At 34.0% G+C, this 18051-nt stretch overlaps 1 protein-coding gene across 2 annotated transcripts; it reads right to left on the reverse strand.

The window, feature by feature from the left end:
* Positions 1-3015: 3015 nt before the first annotated feature.
* Positions 3016-8107, reverse strand: LOC101489624 (uncharacterized). Of its 2 annotated transcripts, none has more exons than XM_004498044.4 (5): positions 7354-8107; positions 6154-6416; positions 5569-5706; positions 4625-4864; positions 3016-3470 (listed from the first exon to the last, which is right to left on the reverse strand). In XM_004498044.4, the coding sequence occupies exons 1-5, from the start codon at positions 7958-7960 to the stop codon at positions 3357-3359; spliced, it is 1362 nt and encodes a 453-aa protein (XP_004498101.1). In that variant the 5' UTR covers positions 7961-8107; the 3' UTR covers positions 3016-3356. The 2 variants fall into 2 exon arrangements, with proteins under 2 accessions (XP_004498101.1, XP_004498100.1); XM_004498043.4 differs by having other exon boundaries at positions 4625-4873; positions 7354-8095.
* Between the last annotated feature and the right edge of the window lie 9944 nt (positions 8108-18051).

An 18051-nucleotide genomic window follows, 5' to 3' on the forward strand; every position in this document is an offset into this window, starting at 1 on the left:
TTAATCTCAGGTAACGTTTTAGTCCTTTATCTTTTTTTTTTCCCGACTTGGTCCTTTATTTTAATTTTAAGTGACAATTTGATATTTTATGTTTTAAAATTTCAACAATGTTATCCTTCTTTATACAAAAATTCAAAAAAAAAATTCAATCAAAACTCATAAAATTAATTATATTCTTCAATATAATACAAATTTCATCAAATTAGTAATGCAAATCTTCAAATAAACTCATATTTTCATACTTTATTTGATATTGTTAGGAATAAAGGACTAAATCGGGAAAAAAAAAAGATAAAGGACTAAAACGTTACCTGAGATTAAGTTAAAGGACCACAAATGTAATTTAGCCAAAAAAAAAATATAAATAAAATTTGCCTCCTAAACTTGTAAGATTTACGTGTGAATAAGACCGGTTGAGACTAGTTTATACAGGTATATTTTTATTTGATTAATTTTTAGATTGGAACACTTAGGGCTTGTTTGACTCACGTATCAAAAATTCTATTTTAGCTTTTGAAAATTTAAAAACTAAAAAATTTGTTTGAATTACTTATTTCTAAAATTATTTTTAATATTATATTTTGTAAAACTAAAAAAACAAAATAGATAAATGGTATTTTACTTTTTAATTTTTCAGTTTTTTTAACTATGTAATCAAAAACTGTTTTAAAAATTAGAGTTATCAAATAGATTTTTTTTAAATTTTCTTTTTAAAAACAATTTTCTAAAAGATATTTATAATTTTCAAAAATTAAAAAGTAAAACACAATCAAACAAGTCCTTAGATTTTCTAGAAATCGGTCTAAGTTCGAATTTGTTCAAAAGAGATTAAATTGATTTGAAGAACAATTGAAACAAGTCATAAAGTGATTTAAAAATTAAAAATAAAAAATTAAATATGTTAATTAATATTTTACCATGTATTCAAACCCAATTTACGACTTACGTTAAAGTTGGTTACGAATGGATTTTGGACACCAAAATGTTGATGAGGGAGATTAGTTGAAGTTGGATTTGGTGTTTTCATGTTTTGCGAATGTTCTAGTTTTTCTTGTGCATGATTTTCTTTTTTTTTTTTTTTTTGACAAAAAGTTGTCATTATTTTGTTCCCTATAGGTTTGTCTGCATGTCTCGTGGTCTTATGTTATGAATGTGTATTTTATTTGTAGTGCATGTGACAAAGATTTGTGGAAGATTTGGAGTTCTCGCAAGAAAGAGTTTCTGAGGAAACAATGGATGTCTGTTGAGGATATTGGTGTTCGTGTATTCTCTCCTTTTCATCATGGGTTGTTTTCTCATTTTGATTTATTCAGTGTGTCTTGTCTCTTAGTCTTGCCCAAGTATTAGTTTAGTGGCTCTTAATATTGATGGTAATGTATTCTTCGAGTCTATCTAAAGTGGATTTGGTAGCTTAATTTGTGATCACTTTAATTATTTCCTCCATGGTTTTCATGACAATGTCATCATCCCGTGCTGAAATTCAAATTTTGTATCATGGTTTATATTTGTGTTGGATTTTAGGCTATAAGCATGTGTTGTGTCTCACTCTAATTTGGTTTATCAAATAATTTTTAAATAGAGACTAGATTATTGTTGTATGTCACACCTTTCGTGACGACAATGTTATTCCTAATTTTTTAGCTAAAAAAATGTGTTGAAAATTTTAGTAACCTTATCATTTTCAATAAGACTCTTCGTCACATGTCATTTGTGCTCCTAGGGAATATCATTTGTGTTAAGTTTTTTTGTCTTCGGTCCTTTTTTTCTTGTCTTTTTCATCTTTCTATTTTGTAACAAAAAAATCTCAACATATAATTTTACGATAATTTTTTACTACAAATTTTTAAGCTAAACTTACATAAATTTCACATTAATATTTTGTTTACAAAATTATCATTACCAACATTATAGAGCTAACAACTATGAGATAGGAGTGAATAAGAGATGGAATGAACGAAACCTCAATTCATCCTTAAATTTTGGTCTAATCAAATATTTAGACTAATTGGTCCTTCGACCCAAGTAAATATAGTTTTTTTTCAAATCAAATGAAACATATAAGAGATATATCTTAGAATTGGATTGAGTCATGCTTTTCGGATCAAATGAAACATATAAGAGATATATCTTAGAATTGGATTAAGTCATGCCCACCCCTAACTCTATCAATATGTCTCATATTATACATCCGGTATAACTTAACTTTAAGTATGTAATTATCCAGTTGATGGACTACATATAACTTACACTATAAAATATTAAACAAGGTTGGTAATTCTCAATAACCTTATATAAGGATGTGCCTCCTTAATCTAAATATATTATTATAAAAAAATGCAAGATATTAATCAAATTTATTCCACATTTTGAAATTTATTATCAAATATATCACTGACATTATTCACTTTATTTCAAATGTATATGGAACATTAACAATTTAATATCATTATAGCCTCCACACATATTAATGCAAGAACAAACTTGCAATTTCTTAGATAATTTAGAATATTGATAATATGAAAACTAAATTTGATAACAATCATATAATATTGTGGTATATACAAGGTATTTACTTGGTTAATATCACAGTTACATGTATTCTAATATTAATTAATTTATTAATATTAATATACATCTTTTATCAGAATACAAAAAGAAAAAAATATTTATTTTATTATTATAATAATAAAAAATTACAATTCAATCAGCAATGTAGTACTTTGGGTGCAACATTTTTTTTTCTATTCTCCAAAGTTTCTTCAAACAACTCATAGTATACTTATGAAGCCATGTGTAATTTTTTAAAATTGTGAATAGAAACTATAATCCTTCAAACATAGGAACCTTTGGTTCTGTAACACTAGTCCTCTTTTCTTTGAGGTTCAATCAATCCACTGCGCTCATTGCCACGTCAAAATAAAATAAATAACAATTTTTATCAAATACTCAGAAAAGTTCCATTAGAAAATAGAAACTTAATCATCATAACATGAAATGCTTTTCAAACATTTGTAGTTCATGTTTCAAGTAATTTCCATTCATATAACAAACTTTTAGTCTGTCCAGTTTGATTAATAAACATTTTTTAGAACCAAGCTAACCTATGAACATAGTACAGTGGTTTTCCATTACAAAATTATGCACAGAAAATTAAGTTCTGAAAAATATTCAACACAAAGCTAAGTTTCTATGGCCAAAGTTAAACCGAAGGGTTTATTTCCTCTTTATTTTACATATCATATACCCTCTTTATTGTTGCATACCAAAAACTAAAATTGAGTCACTTCAAATAATGTTGCATCTGAGACAAAGCCAGAGTGTTGGCATTAAGAAAGGGAAACTGCCACACCACTTGCTCATAACTCATCTTTGAACCTTTCATCTCTTCCATGTTCGTCGAAGGATGCAAATGATTTAATAATTGACTCGTATATTTTGATCCCTTTCAAGTATTCATCTTTGTTGAGATACTGCATAGAGAAGAAGCAACACATAAGTCAAAGTTGAACTCCAAACTAATATAAGATCAGTTCACACCAACAAACTGCATAAAAATAGGATATAACAACAACAACAACAAAAAGTGCATTGTAACCACTTTGTTCTGGCCCAATGATAGAACTCACAATTTTAAGATATGAAAACTGAATTTATTTACTGAACATGATGAGCTTGAAGCTCTTACACTGGATGAAAACAGAACTGAAATAATAAACCAGAGTTCTGTGAACTCCTAACCAGAGCTAAACTCCTAAAGCAGAGACAAATCTCTCCTAACCAATTGCTAACAAGCTTTCTGAATCCTCTCGCACACCAACCTATCCGTATATAATACCCTCCTTCTGATAGAATCAGGTTACCTCACATGACACCTCATTAACTAACTCATTCTCTCTCACATGGCCCCACTTTCTTCTAGAATATGCCCAGGCGTCCTATCACACAACCTTCTCCCTAAGGATACAACCTAACTCAAACAAACCTACAACATTTCCCAGAACACAAAGTCGATGTAGTTATATAGTCATTGACTTTTATTTTACATGTTTATGGTGAACACTTTCATTTCCAATAAAGCTAAGTGATGATAAATGGAAGGCATCTCTAACCATAAATGCTGATTTTGTGGAGTAGAGTTAGACACAGCCCAAATTCTAAGATGAAATCAAATTCTATCCAAAATTTGTTGGGCAATGGTCGTTACGAGGCCACTCAGGTAACACTCAAGATATCCAATCCTGGGTGTATGTTGAGAGTCTCACATTCGATGAGAAATGACCTAAAAAAGTGTTTATAAGTGGGAGACAACCCCCACCTTACAAATCAGTTTTGTAGGGTTCAGTTAGACCCAACCCAAATTCTGAAAAGTAATAAGAAATAACATGAAAACAAAATTAAGGAAAAAGTCAACCTAATTTTTTGTTGTTGAGGACTACACAGTTTTATGCATAACATAGCTAATGCAACCATCTTCATGAAAACCTTTTCTTAACTAGGACATAGTGCAAGCCACGCTTTCTAGTTCTAAACAACAAATCAGATTATAATCCTACAGACAATGACATCACTTTTGTCGATAAGCATACCAACATCAATTAGGCACACAATATATCATAAAAATCACCTCATTGTGGTCATGGAGTAGAACAGGAGTGTTTGCCATAGGTGAGAACCCAATTGCTGGCAATCCAAGATTGCGGAAATAGCGTGCATCTGTTGAGGCAGGAAAGATCTCTGGCTTACCAAGTTTCCCACCAGCCTCTTGGACAGCATTTTCTAACAATGCCCACCAGGGATTGGAACTGTCAGTTTTGGTGACAACTGGTTTCCCATACGCATCAGTTACAGGTACCTTCTGTTTGAACTGTCCAAGCTAAAATAGATTAGCGGGAGAATCTAATAAGAAGTAGTTTGTTCTCAACAAAAGGAAATTCAATAAGTCATAAATAATTAATCGTATTATTTTGTATGAAATTGAGAGAAAACAGAATGCTGGCTTCAAACCATTCTTTTAAATTCAGTTTATTCCAAAACAATCTTTATCCTACCCATTACTGTCATAACCTCAAAAGGTTAGGTCAATCCCTGAAAGTGGTGTTGTTAAATAGCGGCTATAGCAGTGCTATAAAGCTACAACATAGCGGAATTTGAACACGATTGTTCCATAATATGCTACTTAGAACAAAATATTGTTAAATAATGACTATAGTGACGCTATAACACTATTGCATAGCGGAATTTAAACGAACTGCTATTTTCAGCCTTGTTTTCTTTGTTCTATACCTGAACACCCAGCTGCATCAACCATAACATTAACCTTTTCACATAGAAAAGATGATAAAATTGCAGAAGATGAAGGCCATTATCTGATATGTTCTAAAATATCGATAGATGTTAGTTCTAAAAAGAAAAAGTAGAAAGTTTCAAGCTTAATCATAGAAATACTTCCTATGGCAGGAAATTTCTATAAAAGTGAAAGATAAGGAAGTCGCCTATTAGCTGAGTGAATTATGTATTTACGATACATGGATGATAAATATAAACCAAAATGGATAATTAGCTACTTACAGAAACAGACATATTGCGCCAAGCAGGTGCCCATTCTTCAGCAATTCGTCTCTCCAGTGATTCTGCATCAGCAGTTGGTGGCACTCTAATATCAAATCCAGCTTCTGCTTCAGATGGCTGCAAATTCATGACAAAACCCTGGTGCACAGCAAAAAAAAGATAGAATAGCATCATTTGGGTGGAATTCAACCATAATAATTGTTTAAATTTGTTAGCGCACAAACACACACAAACATATGAAATGTGACAATTCAATGGTAAGCATAGCACTGTTTGCATATTCCACACCAATGTATAATAGAATATTAATGTGATAAGAGAAAAAAACATGTTGGCAAAGAACGTGTTTTCGATTATATATGATATACAATTCATGGAATAATCAATCTTATATATTATACAAAGTTTCAAATAGTTGTCCGCAAACATGATTGTGACTGCAACATTAAAGTTTTAGAGAAGCCATCCCAACTGCAACGTGAAACAATACCGGTTGCATTTGTCTTTTATGTATAAACTATTGTGACATAACCGCACACAACTATAACTTAAAGGTTTACATGACACAAAGCAAGATTGACTTACAGTTGGAGATGGAGTTCCAGCCTTCAAAAAGGCCATGTTAATAGAAACAACATCTCCTTCAGCCTTCAAGCCAGCCTTGATCAAGTCGAATTGCGAGGCACGATACCTTCGGATGCTTTCAATGCTCTTCAAGAGATTCTCCATAGCAGAGTTATCATAAAGCTTGGACCCATGTCCAGGAGCCCCAACAGCCTTGATCACCATCCACCATGGGCTCCTCTCTGCATAGAACGCCCTGTAATGCTCATCCGGAGAAGCCAGCCCTGTTTGTTTGCAAATGAATAAAAAGTAGAAATGAGTTTAATAATGACTAAAGTTAGATTTAGAGATCAAAGTTTCAAACTTAATATATCATCAAAGAAGTATGTTTAGGTGAGCTTTCCATAAAAGTTATTTTGCACAAAATGGATTTTATAAATTAAAAATGAGTTTGAACAAAGTGATTCATATTTGGATGATTTTACTCTAAATGCAAGTTAGATGCAAAACCAAGTGTAAAAAACTGCTCTTTTTCACTTGCAATCAAAGTGAGGTTTGGAAGCAAAATTAAGTTTGCAACAGTGACCAAACATAATTTCTACTAAAATCGATTTTGTCTTGAGGCACAATCAATTCTAATGATTTCCATAGTGAAACCAAACACAAATTTATCACTAAATTTTTCCTTCTAATGCCTAAAAGGTTTCCTAATTTTCTTGTGACTTGACTATCTAAATATCTAGTGACACACACAATCAATTGGAATGTTCTACTATTTTCAAACTAGTTGTAAAGATATCGTGCAGACCATGAAAGATAATACATGAAATCCCGCCAACAATATGTGAAATTCCGCCACGTGTCATCAGAAGAATATTTTTCTTCAGGGAGCAACTTTCCCCACCCCACATTTCTAAACAACCACACATGTTTTCAAAAGTATACTTCTAGAATCCAGATGACACATTTTCTCTAAAAGTATACTTCTAGACGACACAAAAGTCACATTTTTTGCATGTGTACAAGTCACTTTTACAGTGAATCACCGTAAACCAATACTTCAAAATCATCTAAAATTTTAATGATTATCAATGCTACTCTACAAAATTAATAATTTATGACCATTAATGTCTACTTCAATGGATGACATAGTTGTCGTTGAAGTTTTAAATATTTTTTAAGTACATGTTCTTCCAAATAAACAACCACAATATTATTTACCTTCATCAAGCACAATGCCAACATTCAATTCGCGAAAAACCTGAGACAAGGAAAACTTCTCAGCACCATCATGTCCACCAATCTCCTCATCAGGAGCAAAAACCAAGTAAACATCACGTTTAGGCACAAACCCCCATCCCTTAAGCTTCCTAACAGCTTCAAGATACTGCATACCAACACACTTCATATCTTGAGAGCCTCTAGCATAAATACGACCACGCGAATCAATATGGGCCTCAAAGGGATGGTGGGCCCATTTATCGTGTTCGGCGGGGACAACATCGGTGTGTGAGTAGAGCATGATGGAGGGGAGGTTTGGGCTTGTGCCGGCCCATTTGAGAAGAACTAGTGGCTTTCCGGAGACGAGTTCGATAGTTTGGGATTGGAGGGAGAGGGATTTGGCTTGTGAGGTTAGGAAATTGGTGGATTGGGTGTAATTTGGGTTTGGTTGGTCGGTTTTAATTTGGAGGTAGGTTTGAAATCGAGATATGATGATGGATTCTGAAGATTCTGATTCTGAAGATGAAGAAGATTGAAGCGGTGTTAACGTTGATGTTGCTAGTAATAATAACGGTATAAGGAGGATGTTTCGGCGGTTAAATTCCATCTTCTGCTGCTTCTGCTCACTGCTCACTCTCGAACTGCTTGCTTACAACCGCTGCTTATTGCCACCACCTGGCGTTGACGATCTCAAACTATGTGTACCTTTTTTTATCTCATTTTTTATTTTTTAGTATCTTTTCTTTTTATATGTGATGATTTTTAAATAACTTTTGTTAGTTATTTTAGGATGAGTGATACCAGTTATTTTCTCTTACTTCATCTGATCTTCACAAATTTTAATATTTTATTGAAATGTAAAATATATATATCCTTTACACTAGAATTAAATATATCATATTTAATTTTAGGGAGGTTTGTTTTATGATTGGAAATTCTATTCTTAGAAATACTAATGGAAATTTTATTTTTGAATATCTTATAAAAATCGTAATTAGTTCATATACTTATGAATTTACAAATAGAAATATGGGTAATTATAAAAAATTTATTCCCATCTTGATAAGAACTTTTATTTTTCACTCATGTTCTTATAGAATTCATTTTTTCTAATTTCATAATAAACAATGTATGTTTGTAACCTCTACATTCCTGATATTTATTTTTCTAACCATGAAACAAACGAAGCAAATGCTTCTTTTTTTGTTTTAGTAAATATCTTTTTTTTCAAATGAAATACTTTTTATTTATGGAACTGCGTTTTCACGCTATACCAAAATTACTCTAGCAACACAAGTTATTGTGCGAGTATATATAATATGTATACTACGTAAATATTACTGTATGTACACTTATCACTTACCTTCAAAAAAAAAATTGGAATGAACCATGGACACTTGCTTCCAAGAAGATTTGTCCGTGATTATTTAGTAGAGTTAGAATGTTTAAATTGCATATTATTCATTTTTAATTCTTTAGTATTAATTAATTCCATTTTCATAAAATCAAAAATTAAACATTATTGGTAGAGTTTACCCGTTGTGATCCTATGGGATAATACTCTGTTTACACCAAAAATAAACTAACATTCAATTTCTCTAAAATAACATTTAATTTTGTTTAGATAGAAGTTTTTTTTTTCTTCAAAAGGTATGATGATTCATTTTAGTCTCTGAAAAAAAAATTTAAGACTTAATTTAGTTTCTGAAAAAATTTAAAAGTAAATTTTTTTATTCTTAAGTTAGAACAATTTAGTTTTTACTTTCATGACATTTTATTTGATTGGTGAATGAAAAATAAAAAATAATATAAGAGGAAATAATGATAGAAAAGAAATATATGCATCTATAAAAGAGGACCATTAACAAGTGTTTTTGGAACACTAGTTAGTGATTTAAATATAGAAAATTTTTATATAAATGTATTGAAAATTATGAATTCAAATTTTTGAAAGGTTGAAATTTTTCTATTTACAAAACAAAATTACTGATACTATTTTTCTTTCCTTAACGATGGTTAGCATGATGCTTTATAAAATATCGTAAATATCTTAAGCAAAAATTAATGGTATTTTATAAATAATAAATGTTGTATTTATTGTATTGATCGTAACAACAGCAAAGAGTGCCACCAACAAGCATACGGTCATACATGTGCCAAATCTATGGTCGGATTGTTAACAATGAAAAGAGGAAGAAGAGAGATAACCACTCTAGGGTTTCATAACATAGAATTAACTAAACTTGAGTTAATAGGGTTATAATGAGTATATATACAAAAGAATAGAAATGTCTAAAATACATTTACTACTAATATATAATAACATTATCTAACATCTCCTCTCAAACTCACGATGCATTAACATGGAGCATCGAGAGTTTGTCAACTAAAAAACGGAAACGTTTAATAGAATGCATCTTTGTGAACAAATTAGCAATTTGTAAAGAATAAGAGACAAACGGTAGAGTAATGGTTTTATGCTGAAGATGATGACGAGTAAGATGACAATCAATCTCAATGTGTTTGGTGCGTTCATGAAAGACCGAGTTGTGAGCAATTTGAATAGCACTCTTGTTATCGCAGTGCATCGAAGTTTGCTCAGAAAGCGAGATACCCATATCAAACAAAAGCCAAAGCAACCAAATTATTTCAGCAGTAGTGGATGCCATAGCACGATATTCAGCTTCTGTAGAGGAGCGAGAGACAATGTCTTGTTTCTTACTCTTCCAAGAAATAAGAGAGTCTCCAAGAAAGATACAAAACCCTGTGGTGGATTTACGATATATGGTGTCACCAGCCCAATCAGTATCAGAATAAGCTCGTAACTCTAATGAGGATGACGATGGAAAGAGAAGGCTTTGAAATTGAGTTCCTCGAAGATAACGAAGAAACTGAATAACTGTTGTCCAATGTACTGTAGTGGGAGAGACAACAAACTGAATAACAACATGAACAACATAAGCAATGTCAGTTCTAGTAATCGTAAGATACACTAAGTTGTCAACCAAAGTACGATACAAAGTGGAATCTAGTAAAGGAACACCATCCAATGGAGCATATTTCACATTCAACTCAAGAGGAGTATTTGCTGCTCTAGTATCAGAAAGACGAGCCTGGTCAAGAATATTGGCAATGTACTTGGATTGAGAAAGAAGGTAGCCTCTAGGAGAGTAGGCAACTTCAATCCCCAAGAAATAGCGAAGGGTTCCCAAGTCCTTCATCTCAAACTGTTTGGCTAACTGTAATTTCAACTCATTGATTCCACTAACATCATCACCTGTAATAATCATATCATCAACACATAGAGAAAGTATAATGCGACCACAAGTGATGGACCTTATAAACAATGCTGAATCTGTAAGAACAGAGGTGCACCTAAGAGGGAGGGGGTGAATTAGGTGTTTAGAAATTTTCTTGTTTTTAAAGATATGGTGATTTATTTTTCTGATTTAAGATAATGTATGAGCAACATAAATGGCAGAAAAATAATGAACACAAAGATATTATCCTGGTTCCCCTTATGACCAATGGTACATCCAGTCCTCTTGCACACTACAAGAGATTTTTCCACTATTGTCAAAAAATGTACAAATCCCACCCTAGGATTTCTGCTACAAACTTCTAACAAAACTTCCAAGATAGCACACCACTATCGTAGAGTAGACTACTTTAAGAAAGTACTACTTTCTTTTACAAACAATGTAATTTAATTTTGAATAAGAATAAGAATGGTTCAATGATATCAATTCAAGATTATTTCAAGAGTACTTTGAGAACCTTTCTCAATGATATGACAATATAATGGAAGTACTTGAAATAAGAAAAAATAACTTTGAAAATAAATCAGAAATTTATTCAAAGTTGTTCAAGGTTTGGTTGTAGGACTGTGTGTCCATTAATCTAAAACTATGGGGTATTTATACTCCATAGACATCACTTCAGATAGATGGCCATTGTTCCAAGAGTTTTGATGAACAAATGCAATGATCTAGAGCCATTTCAGATCTGAAAAATTGCATTGTTTTTAGGTGTATTCGAATAAAGTATGTATCTACTTGAATACACTTCTTATAACGTTCAGATTTATTCAAAATTTTCATCTTGTATTCAAATACAAAGATCATGTAGTCGAATACAAATAAGAGTATTTTGCTACTGACTTGCAGTTTGTATTCGACTACATCAGGTTGTAGTCGAATACATATGTGTAGTCTGAGCTACTGACTTAGCACTTGTATTCGACTACAACACTTCGTAGTCGAATACAGATGTCAAGTTTTTGCTACTGACTTATCATATGTATTCGAATACAATATGTTGTATTCGAATACGATATTGCTGTTTGTCAAAAACTTCAATTTTAAACATTGTTAATGTAATGAAAATCCTTTTTATGCATATGCAAAGCTGAATGGTTCTCATGTACTTTTGAAGTATTGATTGTATCATATACCTTTACATTTATTTAAACATTTAATATGTTTGATTATAATTGATATATGTTATTTGGACTTCTTTTTTAGCTTTGTTGCTTTGATCACAATTTTTGATCTTTGTCTTCGTCAAAAACATGCGTTTTATATTCTCCTCCTTTTTTATTATGACAAAATTTTGTCGTTTTGAGAGACTTCATCATTAACAAGTTGCTCCCCCGTAATTCATGTATACTTCATTTTTTTATAAAAAAAAATGTTGAAGACCTACAAAAGTTTTAAGAACAAGAATATATCAAAAAAATTTCCCCCTTTTGACATGATCAAAAAGAAGGAAGAAAATAGAAACCTACAACTCAAGCATATAAAAACTAATAAAGTGAAAGCACCACATAAGATAATCAAATGAGGATTACATAATATAAAATGGAATCATGTTCAACTTAGTACATCACAAAAGAGAGATATAGTCAAGAAGTTTTAACGATAACAACCTAAAACATTACACAAATAAACAAATTATAACAAATTCATTCTGTGTATCGAACTACATGTCTACATCCGGTGGGAGGTGAAGGTGGTCAATCTTGGCAGATAAACTATTAAGGTCATGAGCTAATGTGTCATGGTTGTGAGCAATAGTAGTTCTGATGGTTTGAAAACGGGTGTTGATGGAGGTGGTCATGTTTTGGAATAGGGTAGTGATGAATGTCTGTAAGGAATCCAGCTTGTCCATGACCATGCGATTTGAAATATGATCATCATTGGATGCGGTGTCCTCTACTTCGTCGTCTGCTTGGGCAGCAGTAGAAGATTGATCCATATCACCTTTATGAACATAAGCCTGCTGTTGTTCATTCCATATGATCTTCATACGGAAGCACACTCAGGTCAAGCAGATTGTCCTTGGTTTGTGTGTACATGACTTCACCAGAAAAATCTACTTTGAAGTGATCCAAAATTCTTGTGACTTCCTTGGCATAAGGTAAGCCAACCGCGTCTTTTGAAGCAAACATCACAGAGCGGACAAAGTAAGCCCAGTTGAGCGGACATCCTTCAAACATGAAGTATATAATCTGAAGTTCAAATTATGTGATCTGAGAGTAATTTCCAGCCTTAGGAACCAGAGTGTAACTCAGAAAGTAGTGCAGGATCCTGTAGTCAACGATGAGATTTCCAACTCCATATCGTTGTCGAGCAAATTCGGAACCAGCTTGTGTCCTTTTTCAAAGCGACACAACGCAACATATGCATCATATTTTGTAACACTCACCCATTCACACAGATTTCTGGGTCTAATTTTATGTCCCTCAAGTAGAAGCTGCAAGATTTCTCCAATAATGGGAGTGTCTAACTCAATGTATTTACCTTTAACCTGAGACACTAGCTTAGATCCGTCTTTCGTGAGATTACAGTAAAAGACCCTAACCAAATTAGGATAAATGGGACCGTTGTAACCTATGAATGCCTCTAAGTGTTGAGCTTTGAGTAACTCATGAAATTTAAAAGCCGAAAAGGAATCAAGAGTACCATATTTGGGAGTAATGAGCCTTTTGTCGAAGTAGTGGGTGCAGAACTGATCAATTTCTTCTAGTGAGTGAAGCAAGCGAGACAATTCGGTCACATTATCATTTCTAGCCCTCCTTTTTAAAGGACCCACAGCGGCATGCTTGGTTCTTGATCCTCTTTTGCGAGCATTCATGGTTTTAATGAAGATTCACGGATTTGGGAAAAATGGGTTTTTAAAAAAATTTACGGATTTCACGAAGATCAGAGATTTTGAGTTTGAAAGATTATTTTGAGTGGGGAATGATCTTAGATGCAAGGTGGGTTGATTGGGTAACTTGTTGGAAGCAAGATAGGATGAGATTTTGGAGGAGAGGATGAATCCCACGGCTGTATTCGAATACTGAGTTTGTAAAAATAACCTAAAATGCGAAGTAGCTTTTATATTTGGGGAAAATCGCGAAACTGTATTCGACTACACCCTTGTTGTATTCGAATACAGATTGTTTTGGGAACGTGTATTCGACTACACATGGGTTGTATTCGAATACAAGAATTTCTGGAAACATGTATTCGACTACGAGTACTATGTATTCGACTACATTATCTTGTTTTTGCTTAAAAATGAATTTTTCCACATTAAATACAACATGTAAAGCACATATTCAAATATAAACATCACAGAATTAATTCTAACAACTTATCTAGAGGAATTTTTAGATCTTGAAGAGAGATGACAAAGTGTAGATACCTTGCAATTTAGAGATCGTTTTCATTTAAAATATCAAGTTTTCTTCTTATCTTGTAAAAAGAGTCTTTAGGTAGAGGCTTTGTGAAGATGTCTGCTAATTGATTGTGTGTATCCACAAAAGTTACTTCAAAATTGCCTTTGAACACATGATCTCGCAGAAAGTGATGATGTATATCAATGTGTTTAGTCTGAGAGTGCATGATTGGATTCTTTCAGATATTTATTGCACTGGTGTTGTCACATCTTAGTGGAATGCATCCGAGATCAAGTCCATAGTTATATAATTGTTGTTTGAGCCAGAGAATTTGTGCACAACAAATTCCTGTTGCTATGTATTCAGCTTCAATAGTGCTAAGGGCAACACAAGCCTACTTTTTACAGGACCATGATACTAAAGCATTTCCTAAGATATGGCAAGTGTCGCTTGTGCTTTTACGATCCGTTTTGCATCCTACATAATCAGAATCTGAATAGCCAACGAGACTACATATGCTACCCTTTGGATACCATATGCCTACATTGGTTGTTCCTTTCAAATAATTCATAATTCTTTTTACTGCTACAAGATGCGATTCTTTGGGATCTGCCTGAAATCTTGCACACAAACAGACACTAAACATAATGCGGAATTTTCTTATTTTATTTTCTATGTCTTTACAATAATACAAAGCAGAATTTATATAGACTAGGAGATTAAGGCTGGGCGCTGATCTAGCCTAGGAATTAGGGAAGTTATTCTCCTCATAATTGCTATTTCTAATAAGATAGGAAATGCTAGGAACTAGCTAATACTAATCTATATTTAATGGACATAAAGCTGTCATAAAACTGTACAAAACAGAATATGTTGATTCTCCTTAATTAGCGTCAATCTTCAACACTCCCCCTCAATCTGGGTGGTAGATATCTATCATACCCAGATTGGACCTGATAGTTTCGTATGTGTGCCTTGAAAGTGCCTTTGTTAGAATGTATGTTGTTTGTCTGTTTGATGAGATGTGGTTAACACTTATGATCTCATGATCAATTTTCTCCTTAATGAAGTGTTTGTCTATTTCCATATGCTTTGTTCTATCATGGTGAACCGGGTTTTTTGCAATACTTATAGCTGCATTGTTGTCACAAAGTATTCTCATAGTGTAGTTAGTAAGAATTTTGATCTCATCCAACATTCGTTTGAGCCAAATCCCTTCACAAATTCCTTGTGCCATAGCTCTGAATTCAGCTTCTGCACTACTTCTAGCGACCACAGATTGTTTCTTACTTCTCCATGTTACCAAGTTTCCCCATACAAAGGTGCAATAGCCTGTGGTGGATTTCCTGTCAGATAAACTCCCTGCCCAATCTGAGTCGGTATAAACTTCAATTCCCTGGTTGTGGCTCTTCTGGAAATAGAGCTGCGGCCAGGTGTACCCTTTAGGTATTGAAGGATTCTATTTAGAGCCTTCATGTGAGTCTCAGTTGGGTTGGACATGTAGCGACTAGCCAAGCTCACAGCAAAACCAATATATGGTCTAGTGTGAGTTAGATAGATTAGTTTTCCAACTAAGCTTTGGTATCTATCCTTATCAGCAGGTACACTTTCTTCTTCACTTTGTTTCATGGGTTCTACCGGAGTATTGGCAACTTTGCATCCAAGCATCCCTGTTTCTTTGAGTAAATCCAAAGTGTATTTCCTTTGAGAAACACAAATACCATCCCTTGTCCGAGCAATTTCCATTCCTAGAAAGTACTTGAGTTGGCCCAAATCTTTGACTTCAAATTCTTCGGTTAAGATACTCTTGAGGTGGCTGATTTGATCATGATCATCTCCTGTAATAACAATATCATCAACATAGACAATAAATAAGGCCATTATTCCCTCCGGAGAGTGCTTAACAAACATACTGTGGTCTGTTTGGCATTGGGCAAAGCCATCTTCCCTGACAACTCTTGTTAGTCTATCAAACCATGCTCTTGGAGATTGTTTCAAGCCGTAGAGGGATTTATGGAGTTTGCATACCATGTTTGAGGTGTCACGTGATTCAAGCCCGGGAGGTATTTTCATATACACCTCCTCTTCTAGCTCACCGTTTAGGAAGGCATTCTTTATATCTAATTGGTGTAGGGGCCAATCTAGATTTGCTGCCAATGATAATAGGACCCGAACTGAGTTGAGTTTTGCCACATGTGCAAAGGTCTCTTCATAGTCCACTCCATATGATTGTGTAAATCCATTTGCAACTAATCGAGCCTTGTACGTGTTTATACTCCCATCAGCATTGTGTTTTACCGAAAAGATCCACTCGCATCCCACTGGTTTCTTCCCTTCAGGTATTGTGGCGATTTCCCATGTGCCATTTTTTACCAGTGCTTGGACTTCTTCAGTTACAACTGCTGCCCATTCAGGTTTCTGTAGAGCTTCTTGAACATTCCTTGGAATTTCTATGTTGTCAATGGCTGCTACAAACGATCTGTAGTTTTGTGATAATTTTCCATAGGAAACACAATTCTCAATAGGGTGTTGAGTGAAAGTTCTCACCCATTTTCTTACAGCAATAGGAATATCAATATCAACAGTGTCAAGATTCACAGGGAGTTTAGAGTTTGGGACAACGTTACCTGTAGAGATTTCATTTTCTGGAATATGGTGAGACTCATGGCTTTGCGGTGGAGTTGTGCTAGGCTCTACTTCCTTCCTCCTTCGTGTGTACCTTGATTATGTTGGGTTGTTCCAATTTCATTGTTTTTTCATTTTCTGCCTCGGCCACTGCTTCAGTTTATGTTACAACAATCGGTTCAGGTTCTGCTGTTCTTTCAGCTGGGATAGGGGCAGTTTCTGGTTGTTGAAACATCCAAGGTTGGTATTCTAAAGTTTCAATTGGATATGTGTGTACTTGCTCCCCCTGAATGCCAACTTTGGGGTAGTAGGGTTGGTTCTCAAAGAAGGTTACATCCATGGTGTGGTAGAATTTTTTGGTGATGGGTGAGTAACATCTGTACCCTTTTTGGTGAGGTGAGTAACCAAGAAAAATGCACTTGATAGATTTGGGGTCAAGTTTACTACGGTGTGGGTTGTGGTTGTGGACGAAGGATGAGCATCCAAAAATCTTTAAGGGAATGGAGGTGAGTATTTTGCTGGTTGGGAAGAAGATTTGGAGTGTGGAGAGGGGGGTCTTGAGGTTAAGGATCCGGGAAGGCATTCTATTTATAAGGTGTGTTGCCGAAAGGACAGCTTCCCCCCAAAACTGGTTCGGGACATTTGTGGCTAACATGATTGATCTAGTTACTTCCAAAATATGTCTATTCTTTCTTTCCGCAACTCCGTTTTGTTGTGGAGTGTCCACACAAGAGCTTTGGTGAACAATGCCAACTTTTTGTAGGTAAGAACTTAGAATCGAATTGTAGTACTCACAACCATTGTCAGTTCTAAGCACTTGGATCTTGTTGTGAAATTGAGTTTGCACCATGTTGTGGAAAACCTCAAAGATCCTTCCTACTTCTGATTTCTCTTTCATTAAAAATACCCAGGTAACACGAGTGTGATCGTCAATGAACGTGACAAACCATCTAGAACCAGTAACATTCTTAATGCGTGATGGTCCCCATACATCACTATGAATTAGGGCGAAAGGTTGGGATGGCTTATAGGGTTGGGGTGGGTATTGGCTACGTGTATGTTTGGACAATTGACAAATTTCACACTGAAAATGCTTCTGATTTTTATTGAATAAAGAAGGAAATAATTTTTCCAGATACATGAAATTTGGGTGGCCTAATCGATAGTGCCATAACATTACAGGATTGTCACTACTTGGAACACTAGCTGCTGCATATGACTGGTTCTTGAGTCCTCTTTCTAATTCTTCAGCTTGAAGTAGGTAGAGTCCAGCACACTCTTTAGCACTGCCAATCGTCTTCCCCGACTCCAAAATCTGAAATTCACACAAGTTAGGAGAAAATTTAGTAACACATTTCAAATCTCTTGTGATTTTGCTAATGGACAGCAAGTTGCAATCAAGTTTTGGC

Source organism: Cicer arietinum, chromosome 4 (assembly GCF_000331145.2).
Source record: "Cicer arietinum cultivar CDC Frontier isolate Library 1 chromosome 4, Cicar.CDCFrontier_v2.0, whole genome shotgun sequence".
NCBI lineage: Eukaryota > Viridiplantae > Streptophyta > Magnoliopsida > Fabales > Fabaceae > Cicer > Cicer arietinum.